We start from the raw sequence: 22,358 nt of genomic DNA, 5'->3' as shown, positions 1-22,358 counted from the left end.
ATTTGGCCATCTTATGGTCTCAGGATAGGTCCAGAATCCATCTAGTGAGCCACCTGTGAGGGACTGTGTTTCAGACCCCTCTTCAGGCACAGAAGAGAATAATGGGTAAAACAGTAGCACTCTGAAATTGGCAGGCAGAACAAAGCCTCTGGATTTATTTTTGTTTATTTACTTCATTTATACCTTGCCTTTCTCTCCATTGGGGATCCAAAGTGGCTTTCATCATTCTCCTCTCCTTCGTTTTATCCTCACAACAGCCCTGTGAGGTAGGTTAGGCCGAGAGTATGTGACTACCCAAGGTCACCAAGTAAGCTTCCATGGTAGAGTGGGGATTTGAACCTGATTAGCCCTAGCATACGCATGAGGAGCCTGGGCTTTCTACCCGTACCTTGCCAACAGAGTGGGATCTTTTGCATCCCAACCTCCACTGAAAGTCCTTTCCATGGTGCCTGTGACTAGAGGTATCAGCTTTCCAGCACCCCAACTCCAACACTTATTGGGCAGGGTGTTGTAATGTTGCACTGAATGGCCATCCTAAGGGCAGTGCTTCCAAGTCCTATGAGGAAAGGTTGAAGGAGCTGGGTATGCTTAGCCTGAAGAGGAGAAGACTGAGAGGGGGTATGATAACCATCTTCAAGTACTTGAAGGGATGTCCTATAGAGGAGGGTGCCGAGTTGTTTTCTGTTGCCCCAGAAGGTCAGACCAGAACCAACGGGTTGAAATTAAATCAAAAGAGTTTCCGTCTAGACATTAGGAAGAATTTTTTAACAGTTGGAGTGGTTCCTCAGTGGAATAGGCTTCCTCAGGAGGTGGTAAGCTCTCCTTCCCTGGAGGTTTTTAAGCAGAGGCTAGATGGCCATCTGTCAGCAATGCTGATTCTATGACCTTAAGCAGATGATGAGAGGGGGGGCATGGCCATCTTCTGGGCATGGAGTAGGGGTCACTCGGTGTGTGTGTGTGGGGAGGTAGTTGTGAATTTCCTGCATTGTGCAGGGGGTTGGACTAGATGACCCTGGTGGTCCCTTCCAACTCTATGATTCCATGATAGACCACTACGAAGTGGTGTCTGTGAAAGTGCATAGTCACAGATGGATAGGTTTGAAGAGTCTATTCACCAAACATCAAAATTACAAGAAGCCATTAAATGGGGGAACTTGCTGATGACCCTGAGATTTCAGCCTCCCTCCCTAAGAATGGACTTCCAGGCCTAACTCTCCAGGCTGGGCAGAGGGGGGAGCTTTTGTACTATAAAGTCCTGCAGGTGAAGAGGGCAAAAGCGGAGAAGGAGAATGCTGATACTAACTCCAACCAAACCACAGTCCATCCACCACCTAAGTCCAGTACTCTACTTGCAGCCACTCGCTGGCTCTCTGGTATACAAACATGCAAGGTGGTTAGGCTGGGGTTTGGTCCTCCTTTAAGCTTGTCCGGGTGGGCCATCTTTTGCCCCCATTCAAAGGTTAATTTAGCTTTGAGAAGGACCAAAAGGCACAACAAACAGGATGCTTGATTCTCCCACAATTCAGCATCCATCTTTTCTGAAATGAGGATGCATTTAAGACAGATTCACTGCTCAGAGTTCCACCCCACAGCACACTCATTAGTGTCATTTGACCTTCCTCAATGAACCTTGCAATACCGTGTGGAGGCTCCATGGTGAGGCCAGCGGGGTGATTTTTGCACAAAAGCAAAATGTCAGTTGCACACTCTTTCCCCAACTGGACTATCATGCACTGCACTGGATTAAAATTCCTCTTCGGATTCTGACCAGATCCCCCCCCCCAAAAGGTGAGGAGAAGGACACCCCCTTCCTTTTTCAGGCACGATCTGTACCTCTGAGACTTTGCCGGTGCCTCCCTTCCTACCACTCTGAAATTGCAGCTCTTGTCCTGCTCAGCGTTTGCATCTCTTTAGTGACAGTTTGAATAATGACAACGGGAGCTCTGCCTCCTCTGAATGATTGATGGAGGAGATCTCAAAAGGCATGCCCAAAACAAAGCTCTTCTTCAAACCAGCAGCTGAATTTCAGCTGGTTTAAACCACGCTGCCCTATTAGTGCTGTAGGAGCCCTGCCTTCCATGGCATGTAGCCCCCTACCCAAGATGCCAGTTGTTTATGAGAACCTGGGCGACCAGATAAATGCAAAGGAAAGGCTGAGCCTTCATAGAAGGCTGGAGCTTTCCTATGCTAGAAACATCTGCAGCTTCTAGGAAAGGAGTTCAGAGCCAGCTGTGTCTCGGGTGTGCATCCCTGTCCCACGTGGCTCACAGCTCTCTGCATCAGCCCACTCCCACCAATCATTTAACTTAACAAATGCTGCTGTTGAGATGATTTTCTGCCTGAACACTTTTGCACATCACAGGGAGAGTCTCCAGGCATGTGCCATTTTCCCCATGGAAGCACAGCAACGGAGTCCAGTTTTTAAGCAATAGCCCCTTGTTCATCTAGCATGCTTAGCATCCCTTGGGATTCCCGCCCGCCTGCCTCCCTGGCCTATCAAAGGTCTTCTGAGAGCCTTGCTAGATGCCCTGGTCAAAGACTTCTCTCTCTAGAGGCTTGACCTATTTTGTGGGAAAACACAAAGTACTGAAACAAGCAGGACTGTGTCCTCGAGATGCTTGTTGAGTGGAATTCAGTGGGAGGAAAAACAACAACCATCATGTTTTGGAGTTTGAAAACAACTACAATTTGCCAACATTCAATATGGTTTAAAAAGTTTTTCAGAAGACTTACTCAGAAAATAAAATATTGACATTTTTATATTTGAAATGATAAAATGTAAATTTTCAGATGTTAATTCTGAATGTTTCAAGTTTTGTTGGTCCCCCCCCCACAGAGATCAAGAACTTGTTCTCTGCTACTCCGGAGGGTAAAACTAGATCTGATAGGCTTAAGTAACAGGAGGACAGATTTCAGTTGACAATTAGGGAAAACTTTCTAATGGTAATGAGCTAGATTCGAGTCTAGTAGCACCTTAGAGACCAACAAGATTTTCAGGGTATAAGCTTTCAAGTGGCAAAGCTCCTTTCATCAGACAGCTTTGACTCTTAAAAGCTTATACCCCAAAAATCTTGGGGTTGGTCTCTAAAATGCTACTGGACTTGAATCTAGTTCTTCTACTGCAAACAAACAAGGCTACTCTCCCAAAACTTTCTAATGGTAAGAACAGTTTGACAATGGAACCAATTACTGGAAAACAAGGGGGCTCTTGCTGCCTGGATGTTTTCAAGCAAAGGGCGGACTGGAGCGGAGCATCTGCTGGGGATACTCTGGATGGCTTATACAGCCCTGTACAACTCTATTATAACTGGAAAGACGGCCTTCTTCCATACCAATCTGTACCTCAATTAAAATTGTTTAAAGAGGTTCTGGCTTTAGAGGAGAAGCTGGGCATAATGAGGAGACAGGTCTTTCTTTGTGGTGGGGCCCTCCTGATGGAATTTCCTCCCCACATTCTCTCTGGGTCTTCAGGTGCCAGAAGAAGACCATCCTTTCACTAGAGTTTTAGCTGGAGAGGTCTGTTTTGGTCTGGTTGGTGTTTTCATTGCCACTCATTGGATTAATTCTATTATTTCTGGGGTTTGTGGATTATATTATTAGCACCTAAACACATGAAGCTACATTATACTGAGTCTACTGAGTCAGAGCACTGTCTTATCAAGGTCAGTATTGTCTAGTTTGACTGGCAGAGGCTCCCCAGGATCTCAGGTAGAGATCTTTCACATCACCGTTTAACTGGAGGTGCTAGAGATCGAACCTGGGACCTTCTTGCATGCAAAGCAGACATTCTCCCATTGAGCACAGCTCACTCCTCCCATTTGTTAGACACCTTGGAACTTTACTGAAGTGAAAAGCAGGATGTAAATATTTTAACTATGCATAAATAAATAAGTGAACTTGCAACTGAGAATGTGTGCCTGTAAGATGGCTGCTCAGGTCTTGCACAATAGACAGAATCAAATGCATGAAAAGTATCCAAGGTGCTCAAGGCAAACTGGGTAAACTTTAGGACCCAGAGGAAATAGCCACAAGATGTAGATGTAGCAAAAGCTCAAAAGAGGCTCCATTAAAAAGTCTCAAGGGGATGGAAGGGTTGGTGACCAGAGAGCCCAAAGATAAGATGAACACTGGCAGTGGATGGAGTGAGTGGATTGAGAGTGATGAAAACCCACTTCTTGTCTGAGGATGGTCCTGCTTTCTCACTCTGGAAAATCCCTTATTCCTTAATGATGCTCCCACCCCCCATCCCCACCCCTCTTCCTATTGATTTCCACCGATCCTCCAGTGGATTTAACACTCACCATGTGGATCACAGAGACAGGTCCAATGCTGTTTACGTAGATGTCCACGTCAATAAAAGTGGGCTTGACTGGAAAAGAGACCCAAAGAGACATGGATCAGCTGTGGGAAAGGTTGTGTGCTAAAGAAAGCATCAAGGGGTGGAAAACATGAGACAGAGAGAGGAAGGTAGGAAGGACCAGAGGATACCCTGACCTGGATGGACTAGCCTAGCCTGATTTTATCAGATCTCAAAAGCTAAGCAGGGTTGGCCTTGGTTGGCACTTGGATGGAAGACCTCCAAGGGAGTTCAGGGTTGCTACGCAGAGGCAGGCAATGACAAACCACCTCTGTTTGTCTCTTACCTTGAAGACCCTACAGGGTTGCCATAAGTCAGCTGCAACTTGATGATATTTTCCACCATAAAGAGGATGGGGAGGATGCAGAATCCAGCTATTTGTTGCTGCTCCTACTCAGTTACAGTTGTTAAAAACAAAAACTCTACTGTCTTACATGAGGTCTTCCTTTCATACTCATTTAGCGATCTTTACATTGATTGGCCAGTACACTTTGAAGTAAGCAGAGTCTTCTCTCCCCTTACAGGCATAAGTGTTCCACTAGCCCTGGTTTCCAAGATCTTGATGCCAAAGAATTGAACATTAATCTTATAAAGACTGGTCTCTCCCTAGAGGATGGTAACAGGGACTTGAACTCCACAGATCTGGGGAGGTGAACTGGGTGTGCAGAAATCAACTTGACAAAGGAGGGAGATTAGGGCTGTTACCGCACTAGGTATTCCCAGCGATGTATTAAGAGTTTGGAAATGTTATAAAAAATACTGTTCGCACTTTCTATGTATTCCCACTGATGTATTAAGAGTTTGAAACTGTTATAAAAAATACTGTTCGCTCTTTGTTTGGCCCCTTTAGCTGTGAAGACATCTTCCAACCATCTTTTAGCCGTAGTATCCAAAAAACCCTTTTAAAACGATGTTTTTTATAACATTTCCAAACTTTTGATACATCGCTGGGAATACCTAGTGCAGTAACAGCCCTAGGAGGAGGAATTAACCAGCTTTATTGTCTCACTCAGAAGCAGGGCTTCTTAAACTTTTTCCTCTCTTGACCCCTTTTCGCTCATATGCAAATCAAACATTTACTGATAAAAGGTTCAGAAACCTTTTACTGTTGCCAAAATTTTTTGCGACCCCCACATTCAGTTACGTGACCCACAGTTTACGAAACTTTGCTCTAAAGGGTTTTAAACAGTGGGGGTTACCGCACTTTGTACTCCCAGCGATGTATTAAGAGTTTGAAAATGTTATAAAAAACATCGCTTTAAAAGGGTTTTTGGATACCACGACTTATAAATGGTTGGAAGACGTCTTCACAGCTAAAGGGGCCAAACAAAGCCGAACAGTATTTTTTATAACGTTTTCAAACTCTTAATACATCGCTGGAAATACAAGTGTGGTAACCCCCAGTATCTTTCCAGTGTGGTTACTTGGGGGAATCTTGCTGTCAGCCAGGATAGTAGGTGGTCTCTTGGGAGTGTGACTGAGGAATATCATGGAGGAATATCACACACAGAGGAATATCATGGAAGTATATCATACATGTTTTTGGCATTTCCATTTAAACCATCTTGGGTATCAGGTGTTCACATAGACTCTTCTCTGCCTGAGACTCCCAGAGAGCCACAACTAGTCAGAACCAACAATATTAAGCTAAATGGACTAATAGTTAGCACCTGTGAGGGGACCTAATGATTCCACCCTCTGTCATACTGGCAAGCTGCCATTAATTTTAAACCACTGCAGGAATTCCTAATTTTAAACCATTGCAGGATTCCTGTTTTTTTTTTTTTAGGTGGGGGTGGGGAAGCCAGAGGAGGCAGAAAGGAAATACCAAGGAATTCTGTGGCCCTTAACAACAAACCACCACACTGTAACAGAAAAGAGTTCAACAGATGCTGGAACCCTCTTCATCTTCATTCATTCTCCCCCCGACCTTCAGGCCACACTAAACCCCAACAATACCTAGATTTTAACAACATCTCAGTCCTGTCCACCCTAGGGATTATTGTTTCTTTGGGATATCCCCGTTCATTTCCTTTCAGTTTTAAACATCATAAAGCTTCTATCCCTCGCATTTATTTATTTATGTTATTTATAGTGCGCCTTTCTCACTTGGACTCAAGGTGGAATACACAGAGCGAATCAATGCAATTGACAGATGGGACATTCTGTAAGCAATGCAATAGCATTAGGGTTGTAGAACCAACCAGAAGTCTAAGAACAGAATGGAAGCAAAGTAAAAGTATTAACATGACACATTAACTGATACAAAATTCCATCGCAGGATCCTAGTTTCAGCAAGCTATACACAGTAGTATAGATCCTAATAATTTTTCCAAGTAACTTTGTGAATCATTTAGTACTGCGTAACTCTATTGCCTATGTGATGAAACGCTTGGGAAAGGGACAAATGCTCCAGAGGGATAAGTGGGAAGTTAACAGCCAGAGTTACATCCTTCTAAGACTATTGGCTTCCTTGGACTTAGAAAAGTGTAATTCTATTTAGAACTGCACTGCTAGACTCCAATGAGCCCTGAGCAGGGCTGTGGAGTCTTTATTACCCTTATTTGATTAAGGTGATAATTTCTTGACCTCAGATTCCTTCCTGGCCTTCAGCACATTCTCTTGATCATTGTGTTAGAACGTGATATACAACACACTGGGAAGCAAGAGAATCTCTGCTTAATTTTCTTTGTTTGTCAGGAATCCACATTCCTCAGCAGAACCGTCATTCCAGCCAACGTCTTGAGAGCGACACTTACTGCCAATATCTGGCCTCAGTTTGTTGTCGTAGTTCTGGAGCAGGGAGTTGAGAATGTGGGTGGCATCTGTTTCCTGGGCTCTGGGAGTCAGGACCCACGTTTTGTTGCTGCTGAGGTAATCGTAGTCATATTCCTCTGTGCTCTCAGCCCTGCAGAAAACAGGAGGAGTGTAAAAAGAGCAGCACAAGAGAAAAACCCTGCTGGATCAGAGTTCAACTAGTACAGCAGACTCTCTCCAGCAGTGGCCAGCCAGAGGTATCCGCCCTCCCCATTTGATTGTTCTCCAGCAACTGGTATGCCAGAGGTAGACTGTCTTCAAACATGGAAGAACCATTTAACTTCCATGACTAATAGCCATTGATTTATTTCTCTGTTTTCCAAGAATTTGTCCAGTCTCCTTTTAAAGCCACCTAAGACAAAGGCAATTATGTCCTGTGGCAATAAATTGTGTATTATGAGTTGTATGAAGATGATGAGAGGAAAGGCATCTTGGCCATCTTCTGGTCACTGGGGGTGTGGGGGGAGGAGGTAGTTCTGAGTTTCCTGCATTGTGCAGGGGGTTGGACTAGATGACCCTGGTGGTCCCTTCCAACTCTATGATTCTAAGAGGAACTTCCTTTTGTCTGTCCTGAAGCGACTACCCAATTCAATGGGTAAACACACATTTTAGTGTTATGAGGTAGGGAGGGAAATTCTCTCAAAAAAAAATAGGAGAAGAGGGGTGGAAATAGGAGGTTCAAGAGCTGCAACGAATTTGCTCCAAAACTTCCTCCTCACTGAATGTGGGTGGCATGTCTCTGGACATGTGAGCATTCACTAAATGTTCTATAAGTATTTCATATCTGGCATCATATTTAACATCCGAAGCGCTAGCAGTTACAGTCAACATTTTACCATATCGGATACCTGACACAGAGAACCTGGAAAATGTTGGCATTTTATAAAATGTGACAATTGACCTGAAGCATATTATGTTAAGTACCATCTTTCGGCTCATTACAAAAGGTACATTTTGAAAGCTGATGTCAAAATCCAATGATTTTTTTTACGTTTCATGGATTAGCTCCAAACCAACAATCGTTTTCCCCTCCCCGCACTGCTGTTCTGGAATAACCTGCTTTGCCCGGCCCCTTGAAGGTTGCTGGGTTAAACCTTTTCTGACCATACACTTGTCTGTGCTTTTAAAGTGAGGTGAAAGTGTTGCATCTTATTGAATTGCTTATGTCTCCTTAAAAAAAAACAACTCCTCTGGTTGGGAGGTGGAGCTCTTTGGTAGCCCCAAAAGTCTGCCTAGCTTCTCACTGCCTTGCAAACAAGCCCAGTAGGGAGAAGTAAAAGAGCAGATGGCCAGCTCTCCCCATTAGGGAGAGGGGATAAGCAAGAACCAGGGTCCACTGGACACATGTCCCTTATTCAGCTGCAGTTGGGAGGAATAGGCAAGATGAGCAATCGATAGGGTTGCCAGGTCCCTCTTTGCCACAGGCAGGAGGTTTTTAGGGTGGAGCCTGAGGAGGGCGGGGTTTGGGGAGGGGAGGGACTTCAATGCCGTAGAGTCCAATTGCCAAAGCAGACATTTTTCTCCAGGTGAACTGATCTTTACCGGCTGGAGATCAGTTGTAATAACAGATCTCCAACTAGTACCTGGAGGTTGGTAACCCTAGCAATTGAGTGATTCATGCTGTTGGATCTCCCACTAAATCTGCCCCTACTGCTCTGAGATCCCATGTGCAGGTTTGTGCTTCATCATAACAGCAGGATTTAGCCTTGGCCAACAGTAACACTGAGATAGGAAAACTATTATTGCCAGAAGATCCCGTGCCAGCCATCTTCCATTTTCCTTGATTGACAGTCCAGAAGTACAATGCCACCCCTATCTTCCCATGGCTGTTTTTTCCCCAAAGGCAGTGCTCTCCTACTTTGTGTAAGAATATGTAGGAGAGTCACAACTCACTGGTTCAAACAGTGCAGCACTAAGGCTTTTCCTTCTCATGCAAATATCACAGGAGGAAAGCACAAAGCCCTGAAATGTTGCTATCTAATGGCCAGTAAGGTTGTAAATAATGGCCAGATACCGCCATGTTGCTGGCACTAGACAGGTTGGGGTCTAGTCAGTGCTGAACGGGGATGCTACAACACAGACGAATCAGCCTTATACTGAGTCAGACTGTTGGTCCGCCAAGGTCACTATTTACTCTGGCTGGCAGCAGCTCTCCAGGGTCTCAGGTCAAGATCTTTCACATGATTTATTATCTGGCCCTTTTTTCAAACCACCAATGCCAGGGATTGAAGATGGGACCTTCTGCATGCAAAGCAGATGCTCTCTCACTGAGCCATGGCCTGTTTCCAGAAAGAAGCAATCTTAAACATTTGATAGTGTATTTGTATTTAATACGGTAGAACTGGAAAAGGTGCAGAAAAGGGGAATCAAAGGGATCAAGGGGTTGGAGAGCTTTATGTACAAGAAATGGCTAAGGAGCTTGAGGCTTTTTAGTTTAGAGAATAGATGACTAAGGGGAGAGTTAGAATTCATAAAAGGATGCATGGGAAGAAGAAAGTGGTTACAGAGAACTCTCCCCCTCCCCATAATTAAACTCAGGAACATTCAATGAAGTTGAGGTGCAGTCAGTTCTGGACAGACAAAGGGAAGTAATTCACTTGCAAAATTCACTGCCATAGGATGTAGTGATGGCCACAATGTTAGCTGATTTTAAAGGAGGGTTAGATAAAGTAGAGAGCCCAGCGTGGTGTAGTGGTTTAAGAGCAACTGACTCTAATCTGGAGAAATGGGTTTGATTCCCCAATCCCCCACATGAAGCCTGCTGAGCGACCTTGAGCCAGTCACAGTTCTCTCAGAACTCTCTCAGCCCACGCGGAGGCAGGCAATGGCAAACCACCTCCAAACGTCTCTGCCTTCAAAACCGTACGGGGTTGCTTTAATCAACTGTGACTTGATGGCACACACATACACACTAGATAAAGTAATGGAGGATAGCTGATGGCTATGATGATAGAACTATCAAGTTCAGAGGAAATAAAACAGGGCTGGGAGGTCAACAACAGGGGTCTCTGCAGTCTGCTAGTAGGCTGTCCAAGGGGGTCTTGTTGGCCAATGTATGATGTTGGACTAGATGGACCAATGGCCTGATCAAGCAGCGCTGTTCTTATGTTACCTTGGGTTCCGTAATGGAAGAAGGGTAGAATATAAATAAACAGATACTAGCAAGAAGGTTTCTGAAGAGCTCTCCATTACAGTTATGTTCATACTAGCCACTCCGTCTAGAAACTGCTGTCATTTGTTTCTGTAGTTTTTAGGGGAAATCAGAAGATACCTCTCCCAGACTTACGGATGCCAGCCTCCAGGTATTAGCTGGAGATCTCCTACTATTACAACTGATCTCCAGCTGATAGAGATCAGTTCACCTGGAGAAAATGGCCGCTTTGGCCATTGGACTCTATGGCATTGAAGTCCCTCCCCTCCCCAAACCCTGCCCTCCTTAGGTTCTGCCCCAAAAACCTCCCACCGGTGGTGAAGAGGGAAATGTCAACCCTACCCACACTGTTGCAGCCCAGTGTTTTCCATGTTGTCCTCCCATCTTGTTTCAGAGCTGGTTTGTGGCAGTATTTTTAGTCTTTAAAAATAACTGCAGTACTAACCTATTAAATGTGAATGGCAAAGTGTTATTGATGTACCTAGCAGAAGAAGTAGTAATGTTAATGACAACAATAGCTGCTCTTATACAGAGGCAATTTTCTGTGTGGCTTTTTATGCTGCTGTGAATATAGAGGCATTTGTAATAGCAACAGATCTTCCACATGGAAGTTTTCCCATACTTCCATTTGCGGCTAACATTCCCCTACCACTGGAGGGGTTTCCCTAAGCCTTTTAAAAACTGGCAATAGCTAGATTGCTGTAGTATAACATTTCAAGGATCTATTTCAACTATGTACCAGTTCCCCAGTTTTTTAAAAAAGTAAGCTGTTGGCCCTTTTTGTTGAAAACATATAAGGGAAAATGGAGAGGCCTGGATAAAGCCCTATGCTGGAGGGGCAATGGCAGCCATGGAAGGGGCAAGCAAAATGGTACCAGTGTCAGTGAGATATGAAAAAAATACACATCTTCTCATCCACACAGTATTTAAAAGCCCACTTTGACTATGATCTTTCCAAAAAGATTGTACCTAACCAGGCTTGGGAAAGATTGCAGCAAAACAAGGGGAAACACAGCAGCAGATGAAAAGAGGACAACAGTCATGCAGATGCTTCTGAAAACAGCACTGCTGTAAGGAATCCAAGGCAGAGTACAACTTGCATGTGGAAACAGCAAATGATAAAAGCAACAAGAAAAATATAGCATATAAAAGCAGCAGTTAAAACAATGACAGCCGCAAAGGCACAACAGGAGTAGAAAGGATACATAACTTAGACAAATACTAAGGAAATTTTTAAAATCACTTGGTGCTTAAGCTTAACAAGCTACATGCCTAGTGACCTGTGGGAAGGGCAAACCACATTTAAGGCACCACCACAGAGAAGGCCCTATCTCCAGTTGCCACCACAATCAGAGTAAGGGTATGGTTGCCAACCTCCAGGTGGGGCCTGGAGATCTGTAATTACAACTGATCTCCAGATGCCAAAGATCAGTTCCCCAGGAGAAAATGTCTGCTTTGGGAGCATGGACTCTATGTGATACTCCACTGAGGTCCCTTCCATCCCCACACCCTGCCCTCCCCAGGCTCCCACTCCAATTCTCCAGGAATATTCCTACCTGGAGTTGGCAATCCTAATTAAGGGCAAAACTAGATGTGATGGCATCCCCAGGTCCAACCCCTTTATAATGCCTAATGAGGCAATTTTAAAATGCCCCAACGATCAGCAGTGTGGCAGGCGAGGGGCTCTTGTTTTCCCCCCACACATTTTCAAATGTCGAAATGGTCATCACCCAAGGATATTTTGGCACTTGAAAAGGCATACAGGGTGGAAACAAGAGCACCTCATCCCACTTCAACGGGGGCCTGATCAGGATGGGGCCCTCGCAGCATTTTTAAATCGTCTCATTAGGTTCTAAAATGGCAATGGCAGCCATGGGTTTGACCCGGGGATGCCAGCACATCTAGTTTGGCCCTCAGACATGATAAGGCCCTAAACCATGTCAAGTTTAAGAGGCCCCATATCACAGAAGCAGAAGAAGAAGCAGAAGCTAATTTAGGTATACTTACAAATTTTGTTTTTGGTATTTACATAATCTGAGACCTGACACCCTAAACTGTAGCTTACTTAGCCTATGCATAAACCCAGCTCTGCTTGCCACCCATTTCATCTCAGGAGTGTGTGTGGGGTTGATGCTCTGTAGGAGCTCACAATTTGGGCAGGGGGTTGCTTTGCAAGCCCATTCTTGTATGTTTTCGTTCACCACCGTGCAAGGGTAAATAAATAGCGCCACTGAAATATAGCTTTTTTAAAACGTAGGGGCCCTAAAGCGGATAGAAATTAACTGGAATACCACAGAAAGCAAGCAGTGCTAGGTGAAGGGGCTTGAAAATGACTGGAATGTTGCCCTTTTCAACAAAAAGGCAAGGAGTTTTGACAGCTCTCCCCAAGGCTTTGTGCCTTTGCAAAATGCATGGGGGAAGCCCCCACGTGCTAATGTGCTAACAGATGTGGGGCAAGCAAGTTTCATCAGCTGGCTTCCTGGTAACAAATCGAGGAGGGGGTCAGTAATATGCAGTTGCTGTGAAGGGAGGGGCACGGCGAGCTCATAACGGAAAGTGAGGGCTATATTAAGCTCCGTGCTGAACCACTGAGATAATTCCATTTCCATCTGATAATGGGAGAGCAATGCGGCAGCAGCAGTGTGAAAATGGGGGAGAGGATCACCTTCATTATCTACGCAATGCCCAAGGATGCCATCTAAATGGAAGGGCAGCCCAGAGAGCTGCTTGTCTTCGTGAGACTCCCCCTGCTCCTCTTTACTTGGGCCACTTGGGAATGGCCCCCCATTCAGCTGCTCACAGCAGTCTGGAGTGAGCACCAAGGACAGCAAACACAAGGTGGGTTAGGGTTATTCCCTCACACATACTGCTGGATACACAGTATCAAATCTAAGCTCTCCTCCCCTGACCCAGTGAGCAAGCAATGTGGGAGGTGTAACCACCACTATGAATAGGGGGACCAGCAGTGTAGTCCCCTTTGGTAGCAATGCCTGTGTGTAATGCTACTGATCGGTAAAGGCCCCTGTCAGTTACATAACTGTAACACCTCCTTCCTGTCTCTGACCTTCTTGAACGGTGTGTGCCAGATAGCCAAAGACCTGCAAACATTATTGAGGGCTAATTTTTCACTGTGGATTACTGAGAATATATTAATGAAAGAACATTTTTCCTAAGGTTTTGATTAGTTATCTAAATGTACACCCCCATTGACTTATTTGCAGAAAATGAACCTCTCAGAAGTAGTGCTCAAAAAGCTTCCCTGGTTACCAGATTCCAGCCCAAAGAGATATGCTGCTTGCATTCTAACTTTAGTGAGTCCAACCTCTCTTTGACAAAGGAGGACCATACTAATGGTAACCTCTAGATAAAGGTAGTCCCCTGTGCAAGCACTGGGTCATGACCCATGGGGTGATGTCACAACACAACATTTACTAGGCAGGCTATGTTTACAGGGTGGTTTGCCAGTGCCTTCCCCAGTCGTCTACACTTGACCCTCAGCAAGATGGGCACTCATTTTACCAACCTCGGAAGGATGGAAGGCTGAGTCAACCTTGAGTCGGCTACCTGAAACTGAATTCCGTTGGGATCGAACTCAGGTTGTTATTATGAACATTATTATGAATGCTTTTCTGCATGGTTCAGATGGGGTTGTTCTCAGTGGATGCGAGGTGCTTCCTTAACATGTATCATGAATGGTCTATCTAGCCTAGATCCACCAGTGTTAATCCTGACCAGAAGCTGCTCTTTTGGGTCTCAGGCAGGGAAGTGGCAGAGGTCTCAGGCAAGGATCTCTCTCAGCTCTGGCACTGAGCTACACCTCCCCAAAGGCTCATGTCAAGAGACACAGGAGGCATGTGAAGACTGTACAGACTGCCTGCTTCCCAGTTTGAGATGGGTGGGCGGTTTAAGAGCTCCACTCCCTGCCCCTACTTTTCCAAATAATGACAAGCACAAGAAGTTCTTCCGTTTCCCAGGTGTAATAAGTGACGGCTTGGCTCCTGCATGCACAGAGTAATTAGGGAGGTGGAAGGGCCGTGCCTTGTGTCTGTTCATGGAAATGTCATATGCAGCAAACATTTTGCAATCAAGAGCAGAGCAGACCGGAGGAGATGCTGCTTTGCAGCCGAGCAAGTCAATCTGGCAACTTGAGAAAGGTGCAGCTCGGCTCCATCTGGCTCAGGGAGAATCAAAGAGGAAGCCGAAGCCGTGCTTGACATATTGGAAAACCTGCTTGTCAAAACAGCCACCTCTCTTGACCAAGCCGTGCATGGTAACGTAGCAGACAAAAGAAGGGAGTTTGTTGGAGCTTGGGGTGTGGAGGTGCGTGTCTACGGAGAGGGAATCTGTCTGATGGCCTTACGGGGCAGGGGCCATGTCAGCTGTGTGAATGATCAGCCCTAGGAGAGGACAGATGGAGTTTGACATCCCCTCCTTGGGCGATGCTTGACATTATCCCAAGAGCATGCGGTGTCAGCAGGCCCTAATTGCATTTGGCGAAAGAAAGGGCATGCTGCCCTCAGCTCCTGATGACAACCCAAGAAGTGGGCGTGCTCAACAGCCTGATTGGCAGCTTCCAGCATGGAGCATCCACATCAACGAGGGGTGCAGGTCTGTCTCAGAAAACTGTTATGTTCACCCACTTAGGTGGTCTGCCTACAGGCACCGATTTGTTTTATTCATTATAGGTATGTGTATGTTTCATTATAGGCATGTGTGCGACTTGGTACACTTTAGGAGCTCCTGAAATATTAGATGATGCTAGGCAAAGAGATACGGAGGAGGGTTTAAGCTTCAGAAAAGAGATGGAGGAGAGCAGCAGGGACACACAATGATTGATTGTGGATGCCGAGAGAGTGGGAGAGATTATTCCTCCCGAACAATAAAACTTGAGGATGTTTGATGAAACTGATTGCCAAAAGGCTCAGAGAACAAACAGAAGTAGAACATCTTCATGCAATGAATAATTAACATATGAAATTCATTGCCCTAAGACAGTAGGAAGGCCAATCATCTGGATGGCTTAAAAAGAGACCTATTAACTTCGTGGCTATTACCTAGGAGCATTAGAGATTAGAAACAGACAGCACACCTGCAACGACCACTTATTGTGGACTACAAAAGGTATGGGTGGCTATTGCTATCATGAGTTTCTGGAGAGCTTTCCAGATACCTTCTGCTGGCCACCAGCAGTAATGATGGAGGTTTGGCTTCATGGACCATTGTTTAGCCCAGAATGGCTCTTAGCATATTCTTATGGCATCCTCTTCTTTTCACATCATTTTAAAGTAATGTGGAGGATCTAGAAACTCTTTCCCTCTGCGAAGAGTTAATAGGATATTGAAATTTGGATGTACTGTTAAATGATCAACCACACTCAGAGGGGTAATGATATTTGTTCCCTTAAATATCTGCTTGTCACTTGGATTTTTGTACAAACAACCCCCGTGCATTTTCATAGAGGTATCGAATGTATGAAAAAGTGTGGTGTAACAGTTTTAGTTTTAGTCAAACTAGGATCTGGGACATGCAGGTTCAATACCCTACGCTGCCTTGAGCTCACTGTGTGTTCTTGGGCCAGTCACACTCTCTCAGCCTAACCTACTTCACAGGGTTGTTGTGAAGGTAAAATGGAGGAGAGGAGAATGCAGTACACTACTCAGAGTTCTTTGGAGGAAGAAGTGAGCTGTGGCTCACGAAAGCTCATACCCTACCAGAAAATAGTTTTGGAGGAAGGGTAAGTTAACTGTGTTTGGTATCCAAATAAGTGAGAACAGAAAGAAGGGATAAACATGGTAAATGGCTACTAAATCAAACACAACTCTGAATTTTGCATTACATTTTAATTGAGGGCTTGGCCCTGTAACATGGTGTCCGGTTCACTAATTAAATGATCACCATCAATCTTTGCACTCCTTGGCTCCACTTTTCTATGATTTTTTAAATGTTACAACCCCCCCCCCCCCACACCCTGCATTATTTCCTGGAGAGAATAACCGTCACCTTCATTTGATACTCTCTCAGTCACCAATGTACTGAAATTCATTAAGGTGTTTTTCCCCCTCCAAACCAGATGATTAATCAACCAAAAGCAAAACTGCTCTGAAAATATTAGGGAGGGGGGGTTTGCCTGAAGCAAAACACATCCCCAAATACTCAAAGGGAATAAATGAAATTCTTTAAGGATTCGGGGAAGTCAAAAGGGGAACCCTGAAATAAGGGCTGAAGAGTGAAAATCCCATTTTCTCTCTCCACTGTGCTCCTTGTGTACAAGCTGGGCATTTAAATTTGCATACAATCTGCGCACATCCAGCAGGCTTAATGTATGCAAACGATCAAAGGCTGATCCCTGCTCAGGGGCAAACATGAGCATACAGATAAGCGCAACCCATCCACCTGGTCCTGGAACAGGGGCTCCTCATGCCCCTCTGTGGGTCAGTCCTGGGCTTCCTCCTCTCGCTTCCAGAAGCCTTTGTAGGGGGATTTCATGGTCCTTAAGTCGGCTTATTCTGTCCATTAGCTCCAGCCAGTCAAATCTCTCTTCCCTGGAGTGCTGAGGGAAATGATCTGCTGACAGCATGTTCTTTTCCTGTTTCACCCATTAAACTTATCAACACAGCAAAGCAGCCTGGAAACACCTCCTTCCATTTGGGTTTCTCTCCCTCCCCCATTCACAGCCAGGGCAGAGCGAGCTTCTTTTTCAATGAAACCTTTGCCAAAGCCTGGGCTTAATTTAAGCTGGGGATGATCAGGGCTTCGCCCCAGAATTTGTGTCTAGGCTGGGGCTCTGTTCAGCCCTGGAACAGACGAAGGGATAACTGAGTGCATGTCAGCGTACCCACGGTGCCTCTTAGAATCATAGAATCAGAGAGTTGGAAGGGACCACCAGGGTCATCTAGTCCAACCCCCTGCACAATGCAGGAAATTCACAACTACCTCCCCCCAGTGACCCCTACTCCATGCCCAGAAGATGTCCAAGATGTCCTCCCTCTTATCATCTGCTTAAGGTCATAGAATCAGCACTGCTGACAGATGGCCATCTAGCCTCTGCTTAAAAACCTCCAGGGAAGGAGAGCCCACCACCTCCCGAGGAAGCCTGTTCCACTGAGGATCTGCTCTAACAGTTAGAAAATTCTTCCTAATGTCTAGACGGAAACTCTTTTGATTTAATTTCAACCCGTTGGTTCTGGTCCAACCTTCTGGGGCAACACAAAGCAACTCAGCACCCTCCTCTATATGACAGCCCTTCAAGCACGTGAAGATGGTTATCGTATCACCTCTTAGTCTACTCCTCTTCTGTACTACTGCTTAAGAGCAGCCCCACATCTCCAAGCAGACGTCATGGTTTCCTTGTCCAAGGGTGCAGATTCCAGCCCCAAGGGCCTCTCTTTGGGGGAATATTGCCACTTCCCTCTCTCACATCAGTCTTTAGAAAACATCACAGTGGGATGTTTGGGTGCCCGAATGGGGCTTGACAACCCTTTCTTTTCTAAATTGTCTTCAGGGTGGGCTGTGGCTCAGTGACAGAGCATCGACTGTGCATGCAGAAAGCCCCAGGTTCAATCCCTGGCACCTCTAGCTAAAAGGACCAGGTAGCAGGAGATATGGAAGACCTTGACCTGAGAACCCGGAGAGCTGCTGCCAGCCTGAGTCGACGATACTGATGTTGATGGACCAAAGGTCTGACTCAGTACAAGGCAGAATCGTGTGTATTCTTCATATGGGGCTTCGTCTGGCTACTACATGCTGGTGGGGAAGCTCAGTCAGATGGGAAACAAACACTATGGTGGGCAGAGGGAGGATCCTAGAAAAGAAATTGCTTGCAGGAAATGGCTAGATCTCCAGGTATTCTGGGCTGGTATGAATATATTTGGTCATGGGAAACCTACGAAGCAACACTTCCCTGCAGCTTTAGCCAGGGCAGGATGTAGCAGCCTGACTCTAGGGGGAGGGGGGAGGAATCAGCAGGAGCACATCACCCCAGTTCACCTGAATCCACACTGGCTTCCCACAGTCTTCTAGGTGCTGGGCTAGAACCTCAATGCCCTCCTTCACAGGCTTGGGCCGGTCATACCTGTGACAGTCTCCAAGCTCAGCAGAGGGTGTCCTCCTCATCCCTCTCAACCAGCTGTTACATTTGAGCCAGAAAGGGAAGCGGCATTTCTTTTCCTCCACAGGCTCTCCAAAGGCCAAGCCTGAGCATCTTCTGGCATCCTTGGAATTTTGATCTGGACAGTGTCTTAAGGACTCTTTGGGGTTTGAGCGGTATGGTTTGAAAGGTGTATTTGAAACGCGTCGCTTTATAGTCAAAGGACGTACAAGGTGCCGGTAGGGAATTTCTAGTCTCTGACAATGGAGTGCGGAACAGAAAAGTGGTCCATGCAATGAAAAGCCAGAGGGAAATCACCACAGAAGAGGCACAGGTAGCATGGGTGGGGGAGAGGGGAGGGATGGAACCGGCAGCAGAAGCCAGACCAAACAGGGGGCCTGCAGTGAGGCAGTCACACTTTTCGACAAGAGCCTCTGTCCTTCTTCCAGGCAACCTCCCCGTGTTGCTTCTGAATGGTCACTGAAGGGGGAAAAGCTGCTCGCTGGGAGAACACAAGGACAGGCGGCAGGCCGGCCGGCCCGCTGGGCGCTGCACCTGCCGCTGGCCCTCTGGGCTTCTGCAAGCCACACGCCAGCCGTCCTTGCCGCGCTTCCATTGCCCACGCAAGAAGAAGAAGAGCGAGGCCAAGGAGCTCTTTCTCTTCGACTCTCCCCCTCCCTCCTGCTCGCTCCCCGAGCCCCCGACGGGCTGGCGCTCTCCCTCCCGGCCCCATGCAACCCCCCCCCCAGCACCCGGCCGCCCCTCCAGCTGCAAGCAGGGGGCAGGAGGCAGCGGGGCGGCTTCCCGGGGAGCCCTGGACGTGAGCCCGGGGGCCGGCGGAGCAGGCGCGGCGCGGCTCACCTGATCCGGAAGGCTGGCCAGATCGCCAGGTACATCAGGAGAACTTTCCCGGCCATCCCGACGGCGCCGCCCAGGACGGCCCACATCAAGGGCGGCGCGCCGCTCCCCGCCCGGCCGCGACGGCGTCCTCCTCTCCCGGTCCCCTTCGGCGGAGGGCAGCCGGAGCCCCGTCCTCCCGCGGCCCCGCGCCGGCGTCTCCGCCGAGCCAGCGGCCCCTCGCCGGACGGGGCGGACCTCGACTCGCCGGGTCTCCGCAGAGCAGCCACTTGTGGATGGCGAGAGAGGCGGCCGCCCGGGGAGGGGGGGACATCCCCGGGGGAGCGGGAAGGCGGGGGAGCGGCGAGGATGGGGCGGCGGGCGGCCAGTCCCCGCCAGCCCCGCCGGTCCTCCCCGAGGGGCTCCCCGGCGGCGGCGGCGGCGGCTGCTACCAGCGCTGCTGCTGCTGCTCGGCCCGTCGGCCGCCGCCGCCGCCTGCCTGGCGCCGCTGGGCGGCTTCGCGCGGGTCCCGGCCAGGAGCGCCACCGGCGGGCATCTCTCCGCGCCCTCCTCGGCGGAGCGGCAGCCGAGCGAGTGAGCCGGGCGCCGAGCCGACGGGCCGGTGGGCAACCCCCGCCGCCACGCCCGCCCGCCCGCCCGCGCGGGGTCCTAACGCCCCCGCCCGCCCGCCCGCCCGCCCGGGGGACGCCGAAGGGGCGGCTCGTGGCCTCAGCTCGGGCCGCTTCAGCCCTGCCGTCGAACCAGCCCGTGCGGTGCAAAGCCACAGGCAGACCCGCCTCGCCCAGCTGGCAGCCTCGATGGGGAGGCGGCGGCTGGGCCCCGCTGAGAGCCGCGGGACGAGGAGGGCTGGCCCCGGGTGGCAACGTCCAGCCAGGCAGGGGACGGGCAAGGCCTAGGGTGGCCAACCCCCAGGGACTAGCTGGAGATCTCCTGCTGTTACAACTGGTCTCCAGCCGACAGAGATCAGTTCCCCTGGAGAGATTGGCCGCTTTGGCAATTGGACTCTATGGCATTGAAGTCCCTCCCCTCCCCCGCCCTCCTCGGGCTCCGCCCCCAACACTTGGCAACCCTAGCAAGGCTAGAGAGGCTAGGGGATGTCAGGAAAGGGGTGGAAAACTGGAGGGTCAGGCAGTCTCCTAAGGCCGGGTGTATCTTCACTGCCTCCGCATTTGGACTGCTGCTTTCCCTTCTGGTCGCTCTATCTTTAAAAAAAAAATTAGAAGGGCAGAATTAGACAACCATGAGGAAAGGCTGCAGAGGCTGGAAAACAAACCACGAAAAGGAGCACGTTCAAGCAGGAGTCACCTTGCCCAACCTGCAGGTGTTTGGGGAACCTGGAGAACAGGTAGTGGCTGCCACAATGCAGTGGATGCCGGGGAGAGCAGGACCAGTCAGGAAAGACTGGGAGGTTCCAAGCCAAGCACCTTCCCCTGCTAGAAGCTCCCTACAGACACACAGACGATGCCTCCTGAGCACTTCAGAGGCGCTTTCTGCTCCAATGAAGTGGAAGATATTCAGGACTGCCACTTTGCTTCCTGGGTGAAATAAGTGAGTGCCTAGAAACGCATTGGTGGGCGCCATGGCACACATGGGCACCATGCTGGCGATGACTGAGTTAGAAACATGCAACATTATAGATGGCTTTGAGAGAATTAGTAGAGAAAACTTTTTCTCCTTCTTCCGTTAAGGCTACCATAAGGAAATGATTCAACTATTATGGAACTGACTGCTTTAAGGTGCAGTGTGAGAGAGGTGGCCACTGGGTTTGTTTGGAGGGGGGAGGCCCATTAGTGTCTATAAGCGATGATACCTAAATGTAACCTCCCTGTTCAGATGCAGTGTATCTCTATACCAGTTGCTGGAGCAGTGTGTGTGGGGGGAGAACAGCAGGAGAAGTCTACTGCCTTCCTGCCTGGCTTGTGGGCTTTCTGGAAGCATCTGGATGGCCACTATTAGGAATAGGATGCCGAACAATTATTTATTTAGGAAATTTCTATGTCAACTTTCCAGAGAATGTGCTTGAGGCCACTGGATGCACCATTGGGCTGGATGGAGTAACGGCTACGAGTATAGATGACTTTAAAATGGGGCTAGACAGAGTCATGGAGGACTGGCCAATCAGTGGCTACTAGCCATGGTGACTAAAGGAAACCTCCACATTCAGATGCAGTCAATCTCTGAAGGCAATATCAGGGGAAGGCCTTGGCTTCTATGCCCCGTCTGCTGGGTCTCCAGGGGCCACTGTGAACACATGAAGCTGCCTTATACTTAACCAGACCCTGGGTCCATCAAAGTCAGTATTGTCTACTCAGACCGGCAGCGGTTCTCCGGGGTCTCAGGCAGAGGTCTTTCGCATCACCTACTTGCCTAGTCCCTTTAACTGGAGATGCCAGGGACTGAACCTGGGACCTTCTGCATGCTGAGCAGATGCTCTACCACTGAACCACAGTCTCTCCCCTGCACTGTGTGAGATAGGACTAGGTTGACCAGTGACCACTGGTCTGAAAAGCAGGGCTTTTCATGTTTTCTTATGTTCAAGCCTGCTGGGCACAGGGCAAGATCATGGGCAATCATTTGCTGGGGGGGTGAGGGGGAAGAAGACTGGCACAAGGCTTGCCTTAGATATTAAAAGGCTGCTGGCATCATGATGGGCACAGTGCGGCTCCCTGCAGTTGCTCTGACAGATTCCAGCAAGACAGGAATTGGGAATGCCAAATGGAAGAATCCTCAGCAGCAGGGAGCCAGCCAGGTGCTGAGAACAAGGCCATGCCGTTTCACAGTCCTTTTATTGAGAGACACTTCACACAGCCATTTATTCCTCTCTGCTTTAGCAAAAAGAATGTGTTTTAGCTTCCCCACAGGGCCTTCTAACAACAGACCAAGCCTCACATTGCCTACCAAGTGGTTCCACATCTTTTTAACGGATGACAGAACATTTTTTAAAGAGTAGCTCTCTTCAAGGAAAACAAGCTCACTAATAATTTAGTAGGGCCTTATTCTAAGATTTATACTTTAATCTGAAGTACAGTGTTTTGGGTAAAAATGTAAATGTATGTAAATAATTCTTCTGCACAATTTCAATAAACTTG

The 22,358-nt window shown here is 47.9% G+C and overlaps 1 protein-coding gene across 1 annotated transcript in view; it reads right to left on the bottom strand.

The window, feature by feature from the left end:
* Positions 1 to 9,450, bottom strand: part of LOC130485875 (gamma-aminobutyric acid receptor subunit gamma-4) — a 37,971-nt gene extending 28,521 nt beyond the window's left edge. Inside the window, exons 1-3 of the mRNA XM_056859022.1 lie at positions 9,443 to 9,450; positions 7,117 to 7,265; positions 4,302 to 4,369 (exon numbers count right to left, since the gene is read on the bottom strand). Of these exons, the coding sequence (XP_056715000.1) occupies positions 4,302 to 4,369; positions 7,117 to 7,265; positions 9,443 to 9,450 (225 nt within the window). The remainder of the gene's footprint in view (positions 1 to 4,301; positions 4,370 to 7,116; positions 7,266 to 9,442) is intronic.
* Positions 9,451 to 22,358: the final 12,908 nt, after the last annotated feature.

This window comes from Euleptes europaea, chromosome 13, assembly GCF_029931775.1.
Source record: "Euleptes europaea isolate rEulEur1 chromosome 13, rEulEur1.hap1, whole genome shotgun sequence".
Classification (NCBI taxonomy): Eukaryota; Metazoa; Chordata; class Lepidosauria; order Squamata; family Sphaerodactylidae; genus Euleptes; species Euleptes europaea.
This window is presented reverse-complemented; position numbering and strand designations above follow the sequence as displayed.